General features: G+C 40.2%; 1 protein-coding gene across 1 annotated transcript in view; it reads right to left on the bottom strand.

The window, feature by feature from the left end:
* Window positions 1-17,578, bottom strand: part of IL1RAPL2 (interleukin 1 receptor accessory protein like 2) — a 603,372-nt gene that overhangs the window by 514,827 nt on the left and 70,967 nt on the right. The window contains exon 5 of the mRNA XM_047843276.1: window positions 1,457-1,610. Coding sequence (XP_047699232.1) covers window positions 1,457-1,610 — 154 coding nt within the window. The remainder of the gene's footprint in view (window positions 1-1,456; window positions 1,611-17,578) is intronic.

The raw sequence follows: 17,578 nt of genomic DNA, 5'->3' as shown, positions 1-17,578 counted from the left end.
GAGTGTGAGTGGGGGAAGGGCAGAGAGAGAAGGAAATACAGAAGTCGAAGCAGGCTCCAGGCTCTGAGCTGTCAGCACAGAGCCTGATGTGGAGTTCAAGCCCACAAACCATTAGATCATGACCTTAGCCAAAGTCAGATGCTTAACTGACTGACTAACCCAGGTGCCCCTCAAAATACATTTCTACAGGTAAAGATTATCTCTTAGTAAAAGCAATTATCTATAAATAAAAGCATTTATTTAGATTTGGGCAGCACAACAAAGGGGGATTTTGAAGTGAGACAGGGTAGGACCACTTACCTCCCTACATGATGACTTTTCACTGTAGCATAATGGTTAGTAGTCACAACCTGTAGGTTTAGGCACATTGTACAGAGTTTTTACCAAAAGAAAGTGTTCAGTGACTTTAGAGCATGTTTGTGCAAGGACAATTATTTGGATTATTTTGGCATTAACTATAGTAGTAAAAGCTGTTTAAAAGGTAGAGCTGGGGACACATGTACAAGTGGTCAGTGGAAGCCCTGTGTATGCATCAGTCATAAGTGAATTAATGTAATCAATGTTACAATTGTCCGGATTATGTCAAATTTTACTATGGTTGAGATTTTATCCTCAATACAAATGTGTGTGTGAACACTTAAACACACACACAAACACACACACACCACATAAATCTAAAACATATATAAAAAGAAGAAAATTAGGCAAGGTTTGTTTAGGAACAATAGCAGGTAGACTTCTGTAATGAAGTTTCTTAAGGTCCATCACAAACATCATGAGGGATAACTTTTATGGTATTAAGTTCTGTCATATGTCTCTAAAAATTACTTTCTAACATTCTCCACCACATAAGAATATCCTGAGTTTCTCTCTTTTAGTATGAGTAGAATTACTAGCTTATACTTTACTTGTACTTCAGATTTAAAATACACACACACACACACACACACACACACACTATTTGTTTGAAGTTGCTCCATTTAAGAATAAGTAGAACCATATAACAACATCAGTCATTTATGAGTAATTTTGTATATGATATTTTGGATGCAGTCCAAGAAGACGTCATTCCAAAAGGCCAATAGAATATCATTCTGAGGCAGGCATTACCTACAAGGAGATTCCAAATATGGGTTAAGTCAACATTCTAAAGTGGTTCCAGTATATTTTTCTGAGATGCTTAGTAACAGCTAATGATATCTTGAAGAGCTAATAACCTTTCATAAAGGCAGATAACAGATATGCAGCAACTGGGCCCATGTTCCCTAAATCAATTGTCCAGATTCCATGTATTCTTTCCCAGTACAATTTACTAATAGAGAGCTTTCCAACTATTTGATTTGCATCCAGTTGTAAATTTGCCTCAAGTTCACTCTTTGTTTTGGAAACTCTTTCTTCCCATACCAAATTATATTTAAAAGTTCATTTGCCACAGTTTGGTAGAAGCAATTCTTACCTGTAACTTTCAATTCAGTTGTTCGTCTCACAAGTTTTCCTTCATACTTAAGTTCACAAGTGTAATTTCCTCCATCTTCTTCTTGAACTTCTTGGATTAGAAGAGCATTTCCTTTCTGTATTATTATGCTTCTCCACATTTTTGGCTTGCATTCCTGCAGAGAAAATATTTGCAAGTAAGCAAAAAATTAAAATTCTCATCAAGTCCTAGTACTGGCAAGTTAGTACTTTCACTTGTTTGTGCTCTTCTCCTTAGTTTTCAAAATATATAACTAGAGTTAAGTCAATGACCAGAAAAAAAATATGAATGTCTCTTAATGTGTCCAGTTTAAATTTCACAACTATCAGCCTAAGAGCTACTTTGAAGGCCTGATCCCAAGTGTAGAAATTCTTTGGAGATATTCTGCCAAAATAGGAAAATATACAAGCTCCCCCAATACAAAAGACGTATAGCAGAACCTTAAAAGTAGGTAAATATCACTATAAAGCCCTGGTATTTTTTTTTCCTATTTGACAGAGACATTTCCTAAGTGTCCAAAGAGAATAGTGTTCATTTAGCAACATAGTATAATACAAGGGAGTCTTAGGCATTGTTAAACATTCATAACAGGCTTTTATACTGGCAATGTAGTCTACAATGGTTTTATTAATTACTTCTTATAGTTAAAAACAAACGCTAATATTCCAGAGTGTCTCTCCCCATAGTCAAGAGATCCATTAGGTGGATGGGATAGGGGAAGGGTTCAAGAAAATTAGGCTTAAGCAGTACTCTAGAAATTCAGCTAGGTAAAATTAGCATACATTTGCCCTAGTAATGGAGAAATTTTCCACTTACTTTCTCAGTTCAGTGCTATATGACCAGAGAATAAGATTTGGGTTTGGAAGACAATTTTTCTATACTCCTAATGAGAATGTGAGGGAGTCTTGCTACTGGGATTGGACTTCTCTCAAAAGAAGTGTTTAAAACTTTTCCAGAGAATGACAAAAACATAACATGAACCAAGTAGGTAAGAATATTCAGCCAAGTGGCTTTGCCTTTTGGGAAATTTGTCAGACTACTTTGTAGATATTTTTCCAGTTTGTCTACTACCCATCTCAAATGTCCAACGAAAGTAGTGGCCAAAAGCTGCACAAACATCAATAGGAGGTCTAAGGGATAGCCGTGATTATTCAGCTATGCTAAGTAACCAAGGCAAAAATATTTTATCATCTAAACTCTGAATCTGTCAGCTACGGCAATGAAGAAATGATTGTGAGGCAAATTATATAAATAATTGTTAAGAGAACTTTCCACTTTTCCCACCATGGTATATACAACATCTCTTCTACCCCGCCTCCACTTCACCCCCCATTCCTGCCTTCCATACATACATCCTAAACATTCACGTGAAGGTAGAATCAGTGCAGACTCTCAATCTCCAGCTCTGCATGGATGCACGTGTGTGTGTGTGTGTGTGTGTGTGTGTAAAATGCTTTGAGAGAAGGAGCACCCATTTATTAGTTTCTTACTGTAACAATTTTTTTATGATAGCAGGAGTTTTGACAACAAAACACAAAAACTGGCACTTAAGTTCACAGGTATAATATTTAAGAGATATGCTTGCTTTATGTCCAATACAACTACCCACACACATTGTCAGAGAGTAAATAAAAGTAATACTATCTAGGGCATCTAGATATAAGGCTGTTTCACTCCCTAGGGTCTTTCCAAAGAACAGTTAAAGGTCTGTCTGAAATTATATTACACACCATGTCTGGTGAGGTTTATCACCTATATGAGATTTGCTTCTGAGTTAACCCTGGGGATATAAGGTTTCTGGGAAAATGAAGAAGATAGTCTGAACAGAAAGAAAAAAAAATAGTCCAGCTGCCACTATCGTCATACAATAATAATCCACAATTATTTTCGCATTGTTTCGAACTCTGATAGCCTCAGATTTCTAAAGAATCATTCTGAAGGTTATTAAACAAAAATATGGTCCCTTTGGGCATTTTGAGAGGAAAGGAAAATGAAAACTGAGCTGCTTTTCACTTTCACATAGCAGTGGTGGGGGTGGGCAAATGAGCCCACACACTTGTATTCAAAGACAAATGACGTTTTCTAATGTCATTCTTAGGGAAAGTCCATATGCAATTAGCTCTAACCATTTTCAATTTCTGTGCACACTGCTTTGATTTTTCCCCCAGGAAGTACAATGTAAAGAGGGTATAGAAGTTAGAAAATAAGCCCAATGAAGAACAGCCTGAAATCTCTACACGTTCTTTGGGCTAGATCGAGATAGCCCCAAGTGCTTTCCAAGTTACCATCTAGCCTTATAAAATATTACTTGTACCCAATATAGCTTTTTGAGTTTTTCTTTTAAACTGTGGCATAGGAAAATATTATCATCAGGTAATCTCCACCCTTCTGGAGCCAATGTAGTATAGATGAAAAGGCAAACTGCTGTCAGAGCAAAACAGCTCTAGGTCAATATCTGGGTTTCACCCAAGTTCTGTGGTCTCGGGCAAATTTGTTTAACTTCTTCAGGTATCAGTTTCTTACTCTGCATATGAGGATAACATACTACCATGTGAGAAGCCAGAGCCCAGAAGCTTGCAGAGTTTATTCATTACACTCTTGCTGGGCAGCACTATATGATGGTAATCCAGCACAGAGAATACATTCCATCCCTAAACTTTTACAATCCTGGATTATGTCTCCTCCAAACCTCCAGCTCTCCTTGGTGAAAACTGGTGCTAACTTACTAATCAGATGAAAACAAATCCTCACCAATTGGTTAACTATCTCCAGGAACACAATACTTTAACCCACTGAAAATGTATAGCTCCTAAGAGACCACTCCAAAATTAATCCCAGAAGGTGGGTACAGAAACTATATTTTGTTCAGAAGAGGCTTATAGAAGACCATTGCCCCCACAAACCCATCCTTTATAAAGTTACCTCATTGGCTATTCTGCAGATATCTGGGTACCTACATCAAACCTCATAAGTCTTTTATGCTTTTTACTCCATTATTTGCAGTATTTCTCCCTCAAACTGCTGGCTGCTAGGCTTACTACTGTCATTGTTTCTCTCCTGTGCCCAATCTTCCCATGACCTCTTTCCTAGTGAACAGGTACCATTGCCATACCTCATTGTTCCAAACCTGCTTAATTTTGACAGTCTCTTAAGCAAAGAAATTTGAAGCATGTAAGTCAAGTCTCAAGATGGTTGTTTACCTGAGGCAAGGAAAAACCACCAAAGCCTCAAATATGAGCAGGCCCCTAATACTGTTCTCAGTGTGTAATTCCTCTATTATTTAATGCCCCTGACACTATTAAAATAAACCTCATTGAGTCAAAGGTTTTGCTGAGGGATAGACTTGCTAGAAGTACCCAAGTTCAACAAATAGCTCCAGTTTTTGGCCTGGCTGATCCCTCATAGAGCAGTTTGTTGTAGGACCTCCTTGTTCAGTCAAAATAATGTCAGCCCTTACAGCCCAGCTTCCTTCCCTCCCTCCCACCCTTCCTGAGTGGCAGATGCCACTTGCCAGCATCTTCTAGGTTGGGAGCCCAGGATGTTCACCAGAAACATCTGTTGACCAAGCTTCTTGAAGTAACTTGCTGCCAGCCATATCTGGATCTTAGAATTTCCACCCTGTGTTGGTTGGCCATCTGGATGTCTTCTTTGAAAAAGTCATGTCTTTTGCCCATTTCTTCACTGGATTATTTGGTTTTTGGGTGTTGAGTTGGATAAGTTCTTTATAGATTTTGGATACTAACCCTTTATCTGATATGTCGTTTGCAAATATCTTCTCCCATTCCGTCAGTTGCCTTTTAGTTTTGCTGATTGTTTCCTTTGCTGTACAGAAGCATTTTATTTTGATGAGGTCCCAATAGTTCATTTTTGCTTTTGTTTCCCTTGCCTCTGGAGACCTGTTGAGTAAGAAGTTGCTGTGGTCAAGATCAAAGAGGTTTTTGCCTGCTTTCTCCTTGAGGATTTTGATGGCTTCCTGTATTACATTTAGGTGTTTCATCCATTTTGAGTTTATTTTTGTGTATAGTGTAAGAAAGTGGACCAGGTTCATTCTTCTGCATGTCACTGTCCAGTTTTCCCAACACCACTTGCTGAAGGGACTGTCTTTATTCCACTGGGTATTCTTTCCTGCTTTGTCAAAGATTAGTTGGCCATACGTTTGTGGGTCCATTTCTGGGCTTTCTATTCTATTCCATTGATCTGAGTGTCTGTTTTTGTGCCAGTACCATACTGTTTTGATGATTATAGCTTTGTAGTACAGCTTGAAGTCTGGGATTGTGATGCCTCCTGATTTGGTTTTCTTTTTCAAGATTGCTTTGGCTATTCGGGGCCTTTTATGGTTCCATAAAAATTTTAGGATTATTTGTTCTCATCACTCATCATCAGGGAAATTCAAGTCAAAACCACAATGAGATACCACCTCACACCTGTCAGAATTGCTAACAACTCAGGTAACAACAGATGTTGGCGAGGATGTGGAGAAAGAGGATTTCTTTTGTACTGCTGGTGAGAATGCAAACTGGTGCAGCCACTCTGGAAAACAGTTTGGAAGTTTCTCAAAAAATTAAAAATACAAGTATCCTACGACCCAGAAATTGCACTACTAGGTATTTATCCAAGGGATACAGGTATGCTGTTTTGAAGGGGCACATGCACCCCAATGTTTATAGCAGCACTATCAACAACAGCCAAAGTATGGAAAGAGCCGAAATGTCTATTCATGGATGAATGGAAAGAAGATGTGGTATATGTATGTATATATATATATATATATATATATATATATATATATATATAATGGAGTACTACTCGGCAATCAAAACGAATGAAATATTGCCATTTGAAAGATGGAACTTGAGGGGTGGATGGAACTAGAGGGTAATATGCTAAGCGAAATTAGTCAGAGAAAGATAAATATCATATGATTTCACTCATATGAGGACTTTAAGACACAGAACAAATTAACACAAGGGATGGGAAGAAAAAAGAATATAAAAGCAGGGAGGGGGACAAAACATAAGACTTTTTTTTAATGTTTATTTATTTTTGAGAGAGAGACAGAGCATGAGCAGAGGAGGGTAGAGAGAGAGAGGGAGACACAGAATCCAAAGCAGGCTCCAGGCTCCAAGCTGTCAGCAAGAGCCAGACGCGGGGCTCAAACTCACGGACGGTGAGATCATGACCTGAGCTGAAGTCGGACGCTCAACCGACTGAGCCACCAGGCACCCCAGATAAGACTCTTAAATATGGAGAACAAACAGAGGGTTACTAGACGGGTTGTGGGAGGGGGATGGGCTAAATGGGTAAGGGGCATTAAGGAATCTACTCCTGAAATCATTGTTTCACTATATGCTAATTAAACTGGATGTAAATTTAAAAAAATAAAATTAAAAAAAAACAATTTCCACACTGAAATATTCACCAATATATTCACAGTACATTTCTGAGATATCATCATCATACCCACAGGTATTTTTGAATCAGTTTGATTTGTTGGCCATGGACATTTCAATTATATTCAGAGCACAGAACTCATTTCTCATGGCAAGAACACTAGGAAGATTAATTTAAATATTTATTCTGATTCTGAAGTTCAGACACAAAGTAGTTGTGCAACCACAGACCAATCATATAACCTCTGTCCTCAAGGGCACCTAATACTCATCCCCTCAGACCCAATTTCTCCCCTTTCCCCTGGAGACTGGACTATTTCATACAGCATCTAGGCAGTTGCCTAAAAATCTATAGGGAACGTGATCTTTCTTCAAATTAAAGATGGAAGACATAGGAGCACAATTGTGAATTAGGTATCAACTTTGCCCTTTTCAGTCCTAACTCTACTCCAAATTCATAGGATAACAAACTTCAGAAAGTCTTTCCCCTTCCTAGCTCCATTTCTCCAACTTTCTGTCTTCATATTCTTAATGTAGAAGGCAGTACCCCACAGTGATTAAAGTATAAGGTCTAGACTCAAATACTTGGTTTAGAATCCCAAGTTGTATTCTCTTGAGCATGCTACTTAATTGATCTTAGCCTTAATTTTTTCACCTATTAAAAAAGTGGTGATAGGGGGTGACTAGTCATTTAAGCATCCAACTCTTGATTTCAGCTCAGGTCATAATCTCATGGTTTATGAGTTCAAGCCCCTCATAGGGCTCTGCGCTTATAGCACAGAGCCCGCTTGGGATTCCCTCTCTCCCCTCTCCTGCTCACTCTTTTTTTTTCTCTCTCTCAAAATAAATAAATAAACTTTTAAAAAGTGGTGATAATAATATTTACCAATATGGGTGATTATGAGGAATAAATGAGGTGATGCATATAAATGCTCTGTATTATAGAGCATAACATGATAAAAAACTATAAATATTAACTATTATTCTATTATTATTACTACCCTCATAACTCTGCCTTCAGATTACATACACTCCTATTATGAAATGTTAATGACTGTCAGGAGTTAATGTGATTCACATTTCTATGGAGATCTGGAGACAATTCAAAAGACAATTCAAAGTTATAATTCCAATTCAGGGGCTGACTTCCAGTTTCTGATTCAACATGCAAAGGCTTGGAAAGTTTCACTACCATCCACACAACAAGAAAAAAAGCTGAACAAACTGGAAGTCAACTACCCTTCTTATATCCATCAGACAATTGAGGTGACAGTGAAAATCACTGCCCTAGAAACTGGAGAGACAGGTGAGTACAAAGAATCACAGCTTACTGGGAACTGAAGCAGACACAGGAGCCAGAAACTAGTAGGAACAGTTAAAGGGTAATTGACTAATTTCTGAAGACTGTGAACTGGCTTGATACAAAAAAAAAAAAAAACAAAAAAAAAAACAAAAAAAAAAAACGTTGGTGGCCCAGTCTTGTGGGCCACTTTTGAAAGGTTTGCCTCCAGGAACCCCACCAGGTTATTAGCATGGAAACCAGAGAAAAAAATCCCCTTATGCTTTTGGTATAGGAAGGAAAAGGTAACCATTTTGAAATATACCCAAAGAGCTCTGTTCTCCTTGACAATGGCCTGACCTCAAAGAATATGGGAAAAGGGAAATACCCAGTGTCAGCCCCCTTTAGCTTTTGAAGGAAAATAGCTAGCTCCAGCTCCCTCTATCATTCCTGTCTCATCTAATGGAGAGAAGCTGAAAAGCACTTGTGATGGCCACAGCCCAGGGCCAGAGTTCACTAAAACATGGAAATCTAACCATAAGATTACAGAATGTTTTCCCTTACCCTACACCTTACTATCATATCAACAGGGTTCCTGTATAAAATAAGGATATTACAGCTAAAATAACTGCACGATTCAGTCCTTACTTAAGATGAAGTCTCTAGGAAAACCCAGAGATAATAGGGGAATGAAAAACAAGGACACCAGAGGGAATTTTAGCCTCTAGTACCTACAACTAGAGCAAGGAGTCAATACAGCCTAACTCCTGGCTAGATAAATGTAAAAACCTCACATTAAAGGCCTGTTAATTCAGTTCCTTTTACCAAGTACATAATGCTTGGCTTTCAACAGAAATTTACATGGTGTACTAAAAGACAAAAACAGCAACAACAACAACAACGACAATGACAACAAAAACGGCACGATTTGAAAAGAAAGAACAAGCATTAGAACCAGACTGGGGTATAGCAGAAAAATTGGAATTACCTGTCTGATAATTTAAAATAAGTATGATTAATATGTTAATGGTCCTAATGGTAACAGTGGACAACATGTAAGAACAGAAGAGAGATGTAAACTCTTTAAAAATAATAAAAAGAGAAATACTAGAGACAAAAACACTGTAGCAGACATAAAGAATGTCTTTGATAGGCTTTTTATAGTATTTTTTTACTACAATTCATTGTCAAGTTGGGTAACATACAGTGTATATGGTGTGCTCTTGGTTTTGGGGGTAGATTCTCATGGTTCATCACTTACATACAACACCTAGTGCTCATCCCAACAAGTGCCCTCCTCAATGCCCATCACCCATTTCCCCCCTCCTTCCCCATCAACCCTAAGTTTGTTCTCTGTACTTAAGAGTCTCATATGGTTTGCCTCCCTCCCTCTCTGATTGTAACTATTTCTTTTCCCCTTCCCTTACCCCATATTAACTATTAAGTTTCTCAAGATCCAGATATGAGTGAAAACATATTGTATCTGTCTTTCTCTGACTGAATTATTTCACTTAGCAAAATACCCTTCAATTCCATCCAAGTTGCTACAAATGGCAGGATTTCATTTTTTTCTCATTGTGAAGTAGTGTTCCATTGTGTATACAAACCACATCTTCTTTATCCATTCATCACTTGATGGATGTTTAGGCTCTTTCCATAATTTGACTATTATTGAAAGCGCTGCTATAAATATTGGGGTACATGTGCCGCTATGAATCAGCACTGCTGTATCCTTTGGATAAATTCCTAGTATTGCTATTGCTGGGTCATAGGAAAGTACTATTTTTAGTTTTGTTTTGTTTTTCTTTCAGGAAACTCCACACTGTTTTCCAAAGTGGCTGCACCAGTTTGCATTCCCACCAACAGTGCAAGAGGGTTCCCATTTCTTCATATCCTTGTCAGCATCTGTTGTCTTCTGAGTTGTTAATTTTAGCTACTCTGGTATGAGGTGGTATCTCAGTGTGGTTTTCATTTGTATTTCCCTGCTGATGAGTGATATTGAGCATCTTGTCATGTCTGTTGGCCATCTGGATGTCTTCTTTGGAAAAGTGTCTACTAGAGATAAAAACACTATAACAGACATAAAGAATGCATTTGGTAGGCATTTTAATAAACTGGGCATGGTGAAAGGAAAAAAAAATCAGTGAGTTTGAAGGTATGTCAATAATAACTTCCCAAACTGATGAGCAAAACGAAAGAAGAATTAAAAAAAAAAAAAAAAAGAACATCTGAGTGTTAGTGTATTGGAAGATGGCGGCATAGGAGAACACTGGGCTCACCTTGTCCTGCTGATCACTTAGATTCTATCCACATTGGCCTAAATAACCCAGAAAACCACCAGAAGAAAAACAGAACAAACTCTCCGGAGCCAAGCGTAGACAAGAGGCCCACGGAAGAGGCTAGGAAGGGCAGACAGGCGGTGCATGCTACATGGACTGGCAAGAGGGAGCCGGGCAGTGCAGGGGCAGCCCACCGGGCAAGGCAGAGCCCCCGAAATATGGCTTGCAAAGCGGAGTGGCCAGATTCTGTGAGTTCTGACAGCCAGCGGGACTTAATATCTGGAATGTTAAAGGTCAACAGCCCTGCTCTTGGAGAGCAAGGAAGGCAAGAGGATGCTGGGAGGGAGGGTTGCTGAGCCCCGGAAGACAGAGCTCAGCTCGGTGGGGGAACAAAGGTGCTGGCAAGTGCCATTTGCCTCTCCCATCCCCCAGCCGAAATTCCAAAGGGAACCAGTTCCCATTGCCAAACTTGCTTACATCACGCAAACACCCAACGCTGTGCTTCTGTGGATCCATCCCTCCAACGGACATGTCTCCCTCCTGGTGTGGAGGGCCCCTCCCGCAAGGGACCACCAAGGGCAAAGCTAGCTAACCCTGCCCCTCCCACCACTGTGCAACTTGCAGATCCACCCCATCTGATATGCCCTTGGCCAGTTCCCATCAAAGCAGCACCACAAGCCTGGCAGTATGCAAGTAGCCCAGACAGGGGCCACACCACTACACAGTGAGTCCTGCTCTTGGGAGAGGGGAAGATAATGTATATGCCAGTCTCACTGTGTCCCCAGCAGTGGGCTGGGGGCAGACATTTGGTGTGACTGCTGCCCCACCCACCATCACAAGTTTCTCCTGACAGCACGGGGGAAGTGCCCTGCAGTTTGGAGCTACCACAGGGACTAGCCAAAATGACTAAATGGAAGAATTCTCCTCAAAAGAAACTCCAGGAAGTACCAACAGGTAACGAATTGATCAAAAACGATTTAAGCAATATAATGGAACAAGAATGTAGAATAGTAGTCATAAAATTAATCACTGGGATTGAAAAAAGCATAGAGGATAGCAGAGAATCTATTGCTACAGAGATCAAAAGACTAAGAAATAGTCATGAGGAGCTAAAAAATGGTATCAATGAGGTGCAAAATAAAATGGAGATGGCCATACTCCCTACTAAACACCCTACTAAAGAATGAATGGGTCAAGGGAAGATGGCAGCATAGGAGGATGCTGGGCTCACTGCTCGTCCTGCTGATCACTTAGATTCCACCTACACCTGCCTAAATAATCCAGAAAACCGCCAGAGGAGTAGCAGAACAGAGTCTCCAGAGCCAAGCACAGACGAGAGGCCCACGGAAGAGGGTAGGAAGGGCGGCGAGGCGGTGCACGCTCCACGGACTGGCGGGAGGGAGCCCGGGTGGAGGGGCCGCCCACCAGCCAAGCAGATCCCCCGAGTCTGGCTGGCAAAAGCAGAGGGGCCGGTCAGAGTGTGTTCCGACAGCAAGCAGGACTTAGCATCTGGGAGGTCATAAGTTAACAGCTCTGCTCAGAAAGCGGGAAGGCTGGAGGACAAAGGGAGGAAGAGTTGCTGAGCCCCAGGACGACAGAGCTCAGTTTGGCGGGGAACAAAGGCACTCGCCAGTGCCATCTCCCTCGCCCATCACCCAGCCAAAATCCCAAAGGGAACCAGTTCCTGCCAGGGAACTTGCTTGCTCTGCACAAACACCCAACGCTGTGCTTCTGCGGAGCCACCCCTCCAGCAGCGGGTCTGACTCCCTCCCGCTGCCACAGGGCCCCTCCTGAAGTGGATCACCTAAGGAGAAGCGAGCTAAGCCTGCCCCTCCTGCCTCCGTGCACCTTGCCTACCCACCCCAGCTAATACGCCAGATCCCCAGCATCACAAGCCTGGCAGTGAGCAAGTAGCCCAGACGGGCCACACCACCCCACAGTGAATCCCACCCCTAGGACAGGGGAAGAGAAGGCACACACCAGTCTGACTGTGGCCCCAGCAGTAGGCTGGGGGCAGACATCAGGTCTGACTGCGGCCCCGCCCACCAACTCCAGTTATACACCACAGCACAGTGGAAGTGCCCCGCAGTACCGCACCACTCCAGGGACTATCCAAAATGACCAAACGGAAGAATTCCCCTCAAAAGAATCTCCAGGAAATAACAAGAGCTAATGAACTGATCAAAAAGGATTTAAATAATATAATAGAAAGTGAATTTAGAATAATAGTCATAAAATTAATCGCTGGGCTTGAAAACAGTATAGAGGACAGCAGAGAATCTCTTGCTACAGATATCAAGGGACTAAGGAACAGTCACGAGGAGCTGAAAAACACTTTAAACGAGATGCAAAGTAAAATGGAAACGTCCACGGCTCGGATTGAAGAGGCAGAGGAGAGAATAGGTGAACTAGAAGATAAAATTATGGAAAAAGAGGAAGCTGAGAAAAAGATAAAAAAAATCCAGGAGTATGAGGGGAAAATTAGAGAACTAAGTGATACACTAAAAAGAAATAATATACGCATAATTGGTATCCCAGAGGAGTAAGAGAGAGGTAAAGGTGCTGAAGGTGTACTTGAAGAAATAATAGCTGAGAACTTCCCTGAACTGGGGAAGGAAAAAGGCATTGAAATCCAAGAGGCACAGAGAACTCCCTTCAGACATAACTTGAATCGATCTTCTCCACGACATATCATAGTGAAACTGGCAAAATACAAGGATAAAGAGAAAATCCTGAAAGCAGCAAGGGATAAACGTACCCTCACATATAAAGGGAGACCTATAAGACTTGTGACTGATCTCTCTTTTGAAACTTGGCAGGCAGAAAGGATTGGCACGATATTTTCAGTGTGCTAAACAGGAAAAGTATGCAGCCGAGAATCCTTTATCCAGCAAGTCTGTCATTTAGAATAGAAGGAGAGATAAAGGTCTTCCCAAACAAACAAAAACTGAAGGAATTTGTCACCACTAAACCAGCCCTACAAGATATCCTAAGGGGAATCCTGTGAGACAAAGTACCAAAGACATCGCTATAAGCATAAAACATACAGACATCACAATGACTCTAAACCCGTAATTTTCTATACTAACACTGAATGTAACTGGACTAAATGCGCCAACCAAAAGACATAGGGTATCAGAATGGATAAAAAACAAGACCCATCTCTTTGCTGTCTACAAGAGAACCATTTTAGACCTGAGGACACCTTTAGATTGAGAGTGAGGGGATGGAGAACTATTTATCATGCTACTGGAAGCCAAAAGAAAGCTGGAGTAGCCATACTTATATCAGACAAACTAGACTTTAAATTAAAGGCTGTAACAAGAGATGAAGAAGGGCATTATATAATAATTACAGGGTCTATCCATCAGGAAGAGCTAACAGTTATAAATGTCTATGCGCCGAATACGGGAGCCCCCAAATATATAAAACAATTACTCATAAACATAAGCAACCTTATTGATAAGAATGTGGTAATTGCAGGGGACTTTAACACTCTACTTACAGACATGGATAGATCGTCTAGACACACGGTCAATAAAGAAACAAGGGCCCTGAATGATACATTAGATCAGATGGACTTGACAGATATATTTAGAACTCTGCATCCCAAAGCAACAGAATATATTTTCTTCTCGAGTGCACATGGAACATTCTCCAAGATAGATCATATACTGGGTCACAAAACAGCCCTTCAGAAGTATACAAGATTTGAAATTATACCATGCATACTTTCAGACCACAATGCTATGAAGCTTGAAATCAAACACAGGAAAAAGTCTGGAAAACCTCCAAAAGCATGGAGGTTAAAGAACACCCTACTAAACAATGAGTGGGTCAACCAGGCAATTAGAGAAGAAATTAAAAAAATATATGGAAACAAACGAAAATGAAAATACAACAATCCAAACGCTTTAGGATGCAGTGAAGGAAGTCCTGAGAGGAAAATACATTGCAATCCACGCCCATCTAAAGAAACAAGAAAAATCCCACATACAAAATCTAACAGCACACCTAAAGGAAATAGAAGCAGAACAGCAAAGGCAGCCTAAACCCAGCAGAAGAAGAGAAATAATAAAGATCAGAGCAGAAATAAACAATATAGAATCTAAAAAAACTGTAGAGCAGATCAACGAAACCAAGAGTTGGTTTTTTGAAAAGATAAACAAAATTGACAAACCTCTAGCCAGGCTTCTCAAAAACAAAAAGGGAGATGACCCAAATAGATAAAATCATGAATGAAAATGGAATTATTACAACCAATCCCTCAGAGATACAAACAATTATCAGGGAATAGTGTGAAAAATTATATGCCAACAAATTGGACAACCTGGAAGAAATGGACAAATTCCTAAACACCCACACTCTTCCAAAACTCAATCAGGAGGAAATAGAAAGTTTGAACAGACCCATAACCAGCGAAGAAATGGAATGGGTTATCAAAAATCTCCCAACAAATAAGAGTCCAGACCCGATGGCTTCCCAGGGGAGTTCTACCAGACGTTTAAAGCAGAGATAATACCTATCCTTCTCAAGCTATTCCAAGAAATAGAAAAGGAAGGAAAACTTCCAGACACATTCTATGAAGCCAGGATTACTTTGATTCCTAAACCAGACAGAGACCAGTAAAAAAAAGAGAACTACAGGCCAATATCCCTGATGAATATGCATGCAAAAATTCTCAATAAGATACTAGCAAATCGAATTCGACAGCATATAAAAAGAATTATTCACCATGATCAAGTGGGATTCATTCCTGGGATGCAGGGCTGGTTCAACATTCGCAAATCAATCAACGTGATACATCACATTAATAAAAGAAAAGATAAGAACCATATGATCCTGTCAATCGATGCAGAAAAGGCCTTTGACAAAATTCAGCACCCTTTCTTAATAAAAACCCTTGAGAACGTCGGGATAGAAGGAACATACTTAAAGATCATAAAAGCCATTTATGAAAAGCCCACAGCTAACATCATCCTCAATGGGGAAAAACTGAGAGCTTTTTCCCTGAGGTCAGGAACACGACAGGGATGCCCACTCTCACCGCTGTTGTTTAACATAGTGTTGGAAGTTCTAGGATCAGCAATCAGACAACAAAAGGAAATCAAAGGCATCAAATTGGCAAAGATGAAGCCAAGCTTTCACTTTTTGCAGATGACATGATATTATACATGGAGAACCCGATAGACTCCACCAAAAGTCTGCTAGAACTGATACATGAAATCAGCAAAGTTGCAGGATACAAAGTCAATGTACAGAAATCAGTTGCATTCTTATACACTAACAATGAAGCAACAGAAAGAGAAATAAAGAAACTGATATCATTCACAATTGCACCAAGAAGCATAAAATACCTAGGAATAAATCTAACCAAAGATGTAAAAGATCTGTGTGCTGAAAACTATAGAAAGCTTATGAAGGGAATTGAAGACGATACAAAGAAATGGAAAGACATTCCGTGCTCATGGATTGGAAGAACAAATATTGTCAAAATGTCAATACTACCCAAAGCTATCTACACATTCAATGCAATCCCAATCAAAATTGCACCAGCATTCTTCTCGAAACTAGAACAAGCAATCCTAAAATTCATATGGAACCACAAAAGACCCCGAATAACCAAAGTAATTTTGAAGAAGAAGACCAAAGTAGCAGGCATAACAATCCCAGACTTTAGCCTCTACTACAAAGCTGTCATCATCAAGACAGCATGGTATTGGTACAAAAACAGACACAGACAAATGGAATAGAATAGAAACTCCAGAACTAGACCCACAAACGTATGGCCAACTCATCTTTGACAAAGCAGGAAAGAACATCCAATGCAAAAAAGACAGTCTCTTTAACAAATGGTGCTGGGAGAACCAGACAGCAACATGCAGAAGGCTGAAACTAGACCACTTTCTCACACCATTCACAAAAGTAAGCTCAAAATGGATAAAGGACCTGAATGTGAGACAGGAAACCATCAAAACCTTAGAGGAGAAAGCAGGAAAAGACCTCTATGACCTCAGCCATAGCAATCTCTTACTCAACACATCCCCAAAGGCAAGGGAATTAAAAGCAAAAATGAATTACTAGGATCTTATGAAGGTAAAAAGCTTCTGCACAGCAAAGGAAACAACCAACAAAACTAAAAGGCAACCAACGGAATGGGAAAAGATATTTGCAAATGACATATCGGACAAAGGGCTAGTATCCAAAATCTATAAAGAGCTCACCAAACTCCACACCTGAAAAACAAATATCCCAGTGAAGAAATGGGCAGAAAACATGAATACACACTTCTCTAAAGAAGACATCCGGATGGCTAACAGGCACATGAAAAGATGCTCAACGTTGCTCCTTATCAGGGAAATACAAATCAAAACCACACTCAGGTATCACCTCACGCCAGTCAGAGTGGCCAAAATGAACAAATCAGGAGACTATAGATGCTGGAGAGTATGTCGAGAAATGGGAACCCTCTTGCACTGTTGGTGGGAATGCAAATTGGTGCAGCCACTCTGGAAAACAGTGTGGAGGTTCCTCAGAAAATTAAAAATAGACCTACCCTATGACCCAGCAATAGCACTGCTAGGAATTTACCCAAAGGATACAGGAGTACTGATGCCTAGGGGCACCTGTACCCCAATGTTTATAGCAGCACTCTCAACAACAGCCAAATGATGGAAAGAGCCTAAATGTCCATCAACTGCTGAATGGATAAAGAAATTGTGGTTTATATACACAATGGAGTACTACAGGGAAATGAGAAAGAACGAAATATGGCCCTTTGTAGCAACGTGGATGGAACTGGAGAGTGTGATGCTAAGTGAAATAAGCCATACAGAGAAAGACAGATACCTTATGTTTTCACTCTTATGTGGATCCTGAGAAACTTAGCAGAAACCCATGGGGGAGGGAAAGGAAAAAAAAAAGAGGTTAGAGTGGGAGAGAGCCAAAGCCTAAGAGACTCTTAAAAACTGAGAAAACTGAGGGTTGATGGGGGGTGGGAGGGAGGGGAGGGTGGGTTTTGGCCATTGAGGAGGGCACCTTTTGGGATGAGCACTGGGTGTTGTATGGAAACCAATTTGACAATAAATTTCATATATTGAAAAAAAAAAAGAATGAATCGGTCAACCAGGCAATTAGAAAAGAAATTTAAAAATAT

This window comes from Prionailurus viverrinus, chromosome X, assembly GCF_022837055.1.
Source record: "Prionailurus viverrinus isolate Anna chromosome X, UM_Priviv_1.0, whole genome shotgun sequence".
In the NCBI taxonomy this organism is placed as follows: Eukaryota; Metazoa; Chordata; class Mammalia; order Carnivora; family Felidae; genus Prionailurus; species Prionailurus viverrinus.
Note: the sequence above shows the minus strand (reverse complement) of the source record. Positions and strands in the feature narration are given on the sequence as shown.